Genomic DNA, 9,108 nt, shown 5'->3' on the forward strand with positions numbered 1-9,108 from the left:
TCACAAGGAGTTGGACACAACTGAACGACTGAGCACACACACAGGCAATCAGTATTTGAGAGTTTCATTTAATCTGTACTCTTGCCAACACTTGCTTTGTCAGTCTTCTTTCATTTTAGCCGTTCTAGTGGGTGGGCAGTGGTATTTCATGGTGGTTTTAATTAGCATTTTTCTAACAGATAATAATGTTGAACATTTTTCCTGTGCTTGTTTGGCATGTTTATCTTCTTCACTAAAGTGTTTGAGTAAAAGTGTTTAATTTAGCAAAGTCAAAATTATTTTTTCTTTCATAAAAGTTTACACTTTTTATGTCCTAAGATCTTTGGCAAGTTCAAAATCACAAAGATTTTCTCATAAGTTTTCTTCTCAGTTTTATAGTTTTAGCTCTTGCATTTAGACCTGTAATCCATTTCAAGTTAATTTTGTGGTTGGTGTGAGGAAGGGTAGAAGTGTGTGTGTTTTTTTTTGTTTTCACATATGGCCCATCCAGCTCTTCTAAGAACATTTGTAAAAGAAGTCTATTATAATAACATGGAAAAAAAGAAAGATTATCCTTTCCCCATTGAATTGCTTAATACCTTTATAAAAATCAGTTGATGATATAGAAGTAAGTTTATTTCTAGATTGTTCAGTTTCACTGATTTATTTGTCCATCTTAAAGCCTGTACCACAGTGTTTCAGTTATTTTAGTTCTGTAGTAAATTTTTAAATCAAGTATTCTTGTTTTCAGAGTTCTGTTTTGATTAGTCTAAATTCTTTGCATTTCCACATAAATTTTAGAATCAGCTTGTCAGTTTCTATTAGAAAAGCTTGCTGGAATTTTGGTTGATATTACATTGAATCAGTAGAGCTGATAACAATATTGAGTCTCTGTTCTCTGAATAGTTTATAGCTCTTCATCTTACTTAGCTTGTTTTTTATCTCTCAGCATTGTTTTTTGCTTGTTTGGGGTTTTTTTCTCAGCATTGTTTTGTCATTTTCAGTGCTTGAGGTCTTACACAACTTTTGTCAGGTTTAGGTATTTCACATGTTTGGTAGTATGGTGAAGAGTATTTTTAATATCAATTTCTAACTGTTCATTGCTAGCAAATATAATTGCTATATATACACACATTACTAGTACAAAAATTCAGTTGATTTTTGTAGAGGACTCTTATATCCTGCAACTTCACTAAACTAACTTAGTAGTTCAAGTTAACTTTTTTCTAGATTCCATAGGAATTTTTACATAGACCAGGATTTCTCAGTTTGGGTATTATTGACATCATAGGATATTTAGCAGCATCCCTGGGCTCTACCCTCTAGTTGCCATTAGCACCCTCTGATGCGAATATGACATTGCCACATGTTCTCCAGGAGGCAGAATTGCCACTGTTGAGAACCATGGATATAGGTGGTCATGCCATCTGCAAATGAAGACAGTTCTACTTCATTTTCTATTTTGATGCCTTTTCTTTCTTTTGTTTGCCTTAGTGCATAAGCTATAGTCTACAGTCCAATGTTTAAGAACAAACATTCTTTCCTTGTTCTCAATTCTAAGGGGAAAAACATTTCATCGTCCTCCGTTAAGAGTGATATTAACTGCAAGGTTTTCATAGAAGTTCCCTTCTGTTACTAGTTTGTTGAAAGTTTGTTTTAGAAATCCTCTTGGGTTTCATCAAATGATTTCTCAGCATCTATGAAGATGACCTTATGATTTTCCTGGTTAATATGGTAGATTAAATTGATTTATTTTTGAAAGTTAAACCAACCTTGCATTTCTAGGATAAATACTACCTTATCATGAATTATTATCTTTTTAAATATACTATTGGATTGGATTTGCTAAAATATTTGCATCTTTTCTAATTATAGTATCAGAGTAAAACTGGCCTCAAAGAGTGAGTCAAAAAGTATTCTCTCCTTTTTAGTTTTCTAGAGTTTGTATAGCATTGACATTATTTTTCTTCTTTAAATGTTTGGTAGAATTCAGTAGTGACACCATCTGAACTGGAATTTTCTTTATGTGAAGCTTTTTAATTTTAAAATCAAATATTTAATAAACACAAGGCTATTCAGGTTATCTATTTCTTCCTGAGTGAGCTTTGATAGAATGTGTATCTCCAGAAGTTTGTCTAACTTGTTAAATCTGTACACTTTATAGTTCTGTAAAACTTTATTGGCATTAAGTTATTAATGACATTTCCTTATCCTTTTAGCGTGTGTAGACGTTATAGTGATATGATATCTCTTATTATCAATAGTGACAATTTATGTCTCTCCTCTCTTTTTTTCCTTCTCAGTCTATGTAAGTGTTTATTGTAATTTGATTCCTACTTCCATCTTCTCAACTCAGTAACTGTCAGGCTCTACCTAGGTTTTCCTTCCATGAATTGTGGCCTGGTAGTTTACCTCATTTATTTCCCTTCCTTCATGTATCTTTTGTGACTGATGTACAATATTTGAAAGACTTCGTTTCATATACTTTGTTTTTATTTTAAAGTTGTTTCTGAAGAAAGGGTAAATCTGATCATTTTATTTCATCTTGATCGGAAGCAAAAGGCCTCAGCATTGTTATCTATCTTATCATATTTATTTTAATGTCAAACTGATCCATGGTGCTTGACTCTTGATTTTATTTCACTGATACTTCTGGGGAGTGAAAAAGGTATGTAAGGTCCTTCATAACTCTTCAACTCTCAGATTTGTTCTTGGAGAGATAGCCAGATGATAGAGTTTTTCCCAAATAACAACTCTCTAGGAATAACAGCAATACAGAAGGAATTCAGAGTGATAGGCAGAGGTATAGCTCATAATTTCTTAGCTATAAAGACTAAAGATAATACTATTTGGCCAGTAATTCTTTCTTACAACCTTTTACTCTCAAAGTTAAAGCAAAGCATGATCGTTTATGCCTAAAAAGACTAGATTGACTTGATGATGAGTTGTCATGTCCCAACTTGAGCTCTTTAAGAGAATTATTAGGGAAGAACCCTCTAACCCTGGAGGTTTGACACTTCACTATCAAGACTAAAGAGAGGCATAGGTATGTAGACCATATTTTGTTCTGACCCATATGACATTTCTGATGCTGTTACACAATGCTCATGTTTTCCCCTTCTGCCTGTGTTCCAGGTTTTCTGTCTCAGCTGGTCTCCGACAAGCCCCTAACTGAATGCATCCGTGCCGGCCACTATGCTGCAAGTGTCATAATCAGGAGGACGGGTTGCACCTTTCCTGAGAAGCCAGACTTCCACTGATGGAAAAGCATGAAACTGCACCCCAGGGGTACAGACACTGCCCTGGTTGTTTCCTGAGAATTCCCGTATTAATAAAGAAGAAAATTAAATGCCACCTTTCCTGCTATAATAATGTTCATTCTTAATTTAGAGGGTACAGTAATGCACAATAGAATCTTTATTCTCTCAACAACCTAAAGTAGGAGGTTTATTTCCATAGTTTGATAGTGCCAGGTAAATGTCAATTAAACAGGAATATAGTATTTCAATTGAAATTTTTGTTTGATTTTCCATTGAATTGTAAATTCAAGTATACTAAGCAAAGTGATCATTTTTTTACATTCTGCTTTGAATGCAGATGCAATTTAATATAATAGATTTTTTAAAGGGAATTAAAGATAATACATAAATCTTTAGCTTTTATACAAGTATATTTAATTCAGAAGTGTGTTTATACACATATACACACACCTGTGTTCATATATGTACCACATATATACATGACAAATGGTTAAATAAGGTACAGAAATATTTATCTTCCCAAGTTATACCAAGTAATTTCCTCAGTGTGTACTTAAACATGTAGTGAACTTTGGATAATTAATTTGCCAAATTATAAGCTATATTACAATATTCAAGTCATAATCTTATATTTACCTATGGTACTCTGTATTTGATACAAATAAAAACTTGTCATAAAGGGCTTTTTTTCTGTCTTTGTCCTGTGCTCAGCAAACTAAGGAAGAAAGATAACTGTCTAATCCTGGGTCCTGAAATATCTGATCTGTTTATGGAGATAGAAAAAACAACATAACACATCAAAAAATAACTTAGTATTGGAGACCAGAAAGCCACGGTTTTCAGGAAGACATAATGGTATGATATAACTTCTGGGGAATGCCCTGGCAGACCAGTGGTTAGGACTTCATACTTCTGCTCCAGGAGGCACAGGTTCGGTCCCTGGTCAGGGAATTAAGATCCTACATGCTGTGTAGCATGCCCCCCACCCCCCAAAAAAAATCTAAAAAAAATGGAACCTCTGGAGTCAGACTAATTACCTTGATAAGAGCTTATGCAAATTACTTAGCCTCTTGAACGTCAATTTCCTCTCTATAAAATGGAATCATAGCCCCTATGTACAAGGTCATTGAAATGATTCAAGAGGGGATACTAGGTACAAAATGCTTGTTACAAGTCTAATAAGAACCTACTATTGTTATGATTATTGTTACTAAAGAAGAAGAAAATCGTAGTTATAAAACTGAATTCATAGAAAAGCATTCAGGTTTTTGTTTTATGTTTAAGAAGACTTTTAGGTCTCCTACACTAATCCTTTTTAACACTGTTGAGATACAATTCATATACCATAAAATTTTTTATTTTAAAGTATACAATTCAGTAGGTCTTAGTATATTCACAAAGTTGTGTAGCTATCACCAATATCTAAATCAAGAATACTTTCATCACCCCAAAAGAAAGCCCTTTTCTTCCCAATTCACTCCTCATCCTCTGATAACCACTAATCTATTTCCTGTCTCTATAGATGTGCCTATTCTTAATGTTCATAAAAATGGAGTCATATAATAATGTTTTCTTTTGTGTCTGGCTTCTTTCACTTAGCATGTTTTCAAAGTTTACTTATCCTATGATATTTTCAGTACTTCTTTTTATTGCCAAATAATATTTCTTTGTATACATATGCCATATTTTGTTTATCCATTCATGTTGATGGACACTTCAGTTGGTAATGACCCAATTAACCCTTTTGGGCTATTATGAATCATGCTGCTATTAACATTCATGTTCAAGTTTTTTATATGGATGCATGTTTTCAATTCTTTGCGGTATATACCAGAAGTAGAATTGATGGATCACATGGTAACCCTGTGATTAACTTTTTGGGAAATTGCCAGACCTTTTCCAAAAGAACTGCATCATCTTACATTCTCACTAAAAAGGTTTGTGAGTTTCAATTTTTTCACACCCTTGCCAACACTTGCTACTCTGTTTGATTATAGCCATCTTGGAGGGTATGAAGTGATATCTCATTGTGCTTTTAATTTTCATTTTCCTATTTATTAATGATATTATATTTACTGACCATTTGGATTTCTTTCTTTGGAGAAATGTCTATTCAAAGTTATTGCCCATTTTTTAATTGAGTGGTTTGTCCTTTTATTGTTGAGTTGTAAGCATTCTTTGTATGTTCTATATATTCTTGTCAGTCATATGATTTACAAATACTATCTTCCACTGCGTGGGTTGTGAATCATAGATTTTTTTTTTTTTTTTTACCTTTTGGCTGTGCTTTGCAACTTGTGATTGGGCTTCCCAGGTGGTACTATTGGTAAAGAATCCGCTTGCCAATGCAGGAGACACAAGAAATGTGGGTTCGATCCCTGGGTCAGGAAGATTCCCTTGAGGAGGAAATGGTAACCCACTCCACTATTCTTCCCTGGCAAATCCCTTGGACAGAAGATCCTCCTCGGCTACAGTCCATGGGGTCACAAAGAGTCAGACACGACAATAATACACACATGTGGCTTGAGGGATCTTAATTCCCTGACTAGGGATTGAACCCGTGCCTTTGGCAGTGAAAGCATGGAGTCCTAATCACTGGACCACTAGGGAATTCCCCAGATGTTTTTAATTTGTATAAAAACCAATTTTTCTCTCTCTCTTTTTTTTTTTTGTCAATTGTGCCTTTGGTTTCATGTTTGAGAAACCATTGCCTAATCCAAGGTCGTGAACAATTAACATCTATATTCTCCTCTAAGAGTTTGATAGTTTTTGCATATATTTGAGTTGGGAGGTCTAATTATCTTGCTTCTGGATATGCAGTTGTCCCTGTACCTTGTTAGAAGAGACTAGTTTCTCCACTATTGTATTGTCTTGGGGCTTCCCTGATGGTAAAGTATCCGCCTGCAATGCAGGAGACCTGGGTTTGATCCCTGGGTCGGGAAGATCCTCTGGAGAAGGGAGCACTCCAGTATTCTTGCCTGGAGAATTCCATGGACAGAGGAGCCTGATGGGCTACAGTCCATGGGGTCACAGAGTCAGACACAGCTGAGCAACTAACACTTTTACTTTCACTTCAATTGTATTGTCTTGGCACCCTTGTCAAAAATTATTGACCATAAATATAAGGTTTTATTTCTGGACTCTCAGTTCCATTAATCTGTATGTCTGTATATTATCCTTATGCCAATCAGGACTGTCTTGATTACTGGAGCTTTGAGTAAGTTTTGAAATCAAAGTCTTCTAACTTTGTCTCTCAAGGACAATTAGTTTTTGAGTGTTAGAGTATCTATCATATTAAAACTACTGCAGAATGTCTTCCTCTTAGATCAGTAGTTTTGACACTGATAAACCTTTCCTATTCTTTTTTTGATAAGAAAGTTCTTTACCCCAAGGTTATTGATAAGTACCACTCACCGGCTATACTTTTATGACAGTCACTATTTTTAAGAGGTTCCAGAAGCATGTTTTCTGGTAGTAATTAACATGCACACAGATCACATAGCTTTCTTGTATTAGCAACATAGTCATTGGGATGTGTGTTCTTGGACTTATGGCATACTTTTTTTAGTTCTCTGTTTTATTAAAGGACAAGGGAAAAATAATGGCTAGCCTTGCTGACCAGGTCTCAGGGAAACTGCCTCTTAACTGGTTGTCGGGCATCCTCTTGTCTGGGCTAAATTTTTCCATCTTGGAATGATGAATAGCTAACCTAGTTCCACTTTATAGCATCTTGGTTTAACAGATCGTTGAGGGAAGACATACAGGACTGGGAATGGGGGAGGGGATAGTGAAGTTGTCAAGAAAACATGGGTCCTGGTCTCAGGTTGGCTTCGAATAGTTGAATGACTTATTTTATGTATTGGGTTGGCTAGAATGTTCATTTGGGATTTCTGTACGATGTTACAGAGAAATCCCAAACAAACTTTTTGGTCAAACCAATAATTCAGAAAATATAAATGCTTTGGTTGTGACATTCCTAAAGGATATTATGTATGAGTGGTTTTTAACAAGGCTGCCTTTCTGTATCTGGGAAAAGATGGTCCTTACAAGCCATTCATTTGCGTGTTACAGTTGGGTGAGTTGGGTGGGCATAGGAAACCCATGCCTCAGGGGTGAACCTAGGTGATCTGGAAAATTAGATTTAAAAAATTATTTTAATTAGGGATAATTACTTTACAATATTGTGATGATTTTTGCTATACATCAATATGAATTGGCCATAGGTCTACATGTGTACCCTGCATCCTAAACCCCCCTCCCAACTCCTTCCTCACTTTATCCCTCCAGGTTGTTGCAGACCACCCACCGGCTCTGGGTGCCCTACTTCATACATCAGACTCACACTGGTTATCTGTTTTACATATGCTAATGTATATGTTTCAATGCTTTTCTCTCAAATCATCCCATCCTCTTCTCCCACTGAGTCCTAAAGTCTGTTCTTTATGTCTGAGTCTCCTTTGCTGTCGTGTGTAGGATCGTCAGTACCATCTCTGGTATTTTTCTTTCTCTTTCTGACTTACTTCACACTATATAATAGGCTGTAGGTCCATCCACTTCATTAGAACTGACTCAAATGCATTTCTTTGAGTAAGTGAATTAGATTATTGAGGCTAGTCTAGTCTCAGTAGGTGATCAAGTTTGCCCGAAAACTGCTGCCATGATGTGGAAAAGAAAATGATACCAAATATTTGGAAACAGGCTGGGTGCCCAAGTATTAGTATAGCCAAATAGGAGTGAAAGAGAAAGTAACAAGAATGGCTATTGAATTTTCTTCTAGTTTTTATTGAAGGCAAAAAGGGGTGACAAAGGATGAGGTGGTTAGATAACATCACTGACTCAATGGATATGAATTTGAACAAACTCCAGGAGATAGTGGAGGACCAAGGAGCCTGGTGTGCTACAGTCCATGTGGCCACAGGGTCAGACAAGACTTAGCAACTGAACAACAACTCATTTTTGTATCTATCTTCATGGCATATACCTTTAAGTATTGTTTTCTTTCTCTAAATCACGGAAGAGTAATTTTCATTTTAGATCAGGGTGAAAGAAATGCATTCTTTATCTTAAAGTCAAGGAAACTTTTGCTAAAAGCTGTTGTTCTTACTCAGTTATGTAAAGTAACTGTTATAATTCTGTATCTTTTCAAAAAAAGGATGCATATTATAGATTGGGTTTTTTTGAGTTTGGGGGGGATTTTTTTAAATTTTGTCTGGGTTTTTAGAGGGATAATTATTTGGGGGCTTGGGGGTGGTATTTTTTGTTTTTTTTTCCCCCACACCACGCAGCACGAGGGACTTCTACAACCAGGGATCAAATCTGAGCCCCCTGCAGTGGAAGCACAGAGTCTTAACCACTGGACCACCAGGGTAGTCCTAGGTTGCTTTAGATATACACAAGCGTACAAAAGAAGCATGTGTTTGACTGGCAGTCTGAAAATACCACCTGTATTAAATATAAAAACATGCACTTGTTCATTTTTGTTACTCCATTACCCTCAGGAAAAGTGTCCATTTAATAATATTTTCACTGGCTATAGTAGGTTTAAAATGTGAACAGTTTCTTTATGATTCAATAGTAGTTCCAAAAGTCCTTCGCATTGTGTCCCCTTGGTCAAGTTCTTGAACTGCCCTAAGCCTTGGTTTTCTCAATTCAAAATGAGTAGAATAGTGAGTGAGAGGGTGTGAAGAGAATAGGAGAATAAGACCATAAGATCAATAGTAAAATAAATTTGAATATGTGGTTTGATATTTTACAAAAGCACCAAAGCAACCAGATGAGAGAAGGAAAATCTTTTCAGTATACAATGCTATTACAACTTGATACTTTTATGGGGGAAAAATGAACCTTTGACCCTTTACCTTACACCATA

At 35.6% G+C, this 9,108-nt stretch overlaps 1 protein-coding gene across 4 annotated transcripts in view; it reads left to right on the forward strand.

The window, feature by feature from the left end:
* ADK (adenosine kinase) overlaps positions 1–3,921 on the forward strand; it is a 536,060-nt gene extending 532,139 nt beyond the window's left edge. For all 4 annotated transcript variants that reach the window (XM_065922664.1, XM_065922661.1, XM_065922663.1 and 1 more), the window contains one exon: positions 3,115–3,921. In XM_065922664.1, the coding sequence (XP_065778736.1) occupies positions 3,115–3,239 (125 nt within the window). In that variant the 3' untranslated portion in view covers positions 3,240–3,921. The remainder of the gene's footprint in view (positions 1–3,114) is intronic.
* The last annotated feature ends 5,187 nt before the right edge of the window (positions 3,922–9,108 follow it).

This window comes from Muntiacus reevesi, chromosome 2, assembly GCF_963930625.1.
Source record: "Muntiacus reevesi chromosome 2, mMunRee1.1, whole genome shotgun sequence".
Taxonomy (NCBI): Eukaryota; Metazoa; Chordata; class Mammalia; order Artiodactyla; family Cervidae; genus Muntiacus; species Muntiacus reevesi.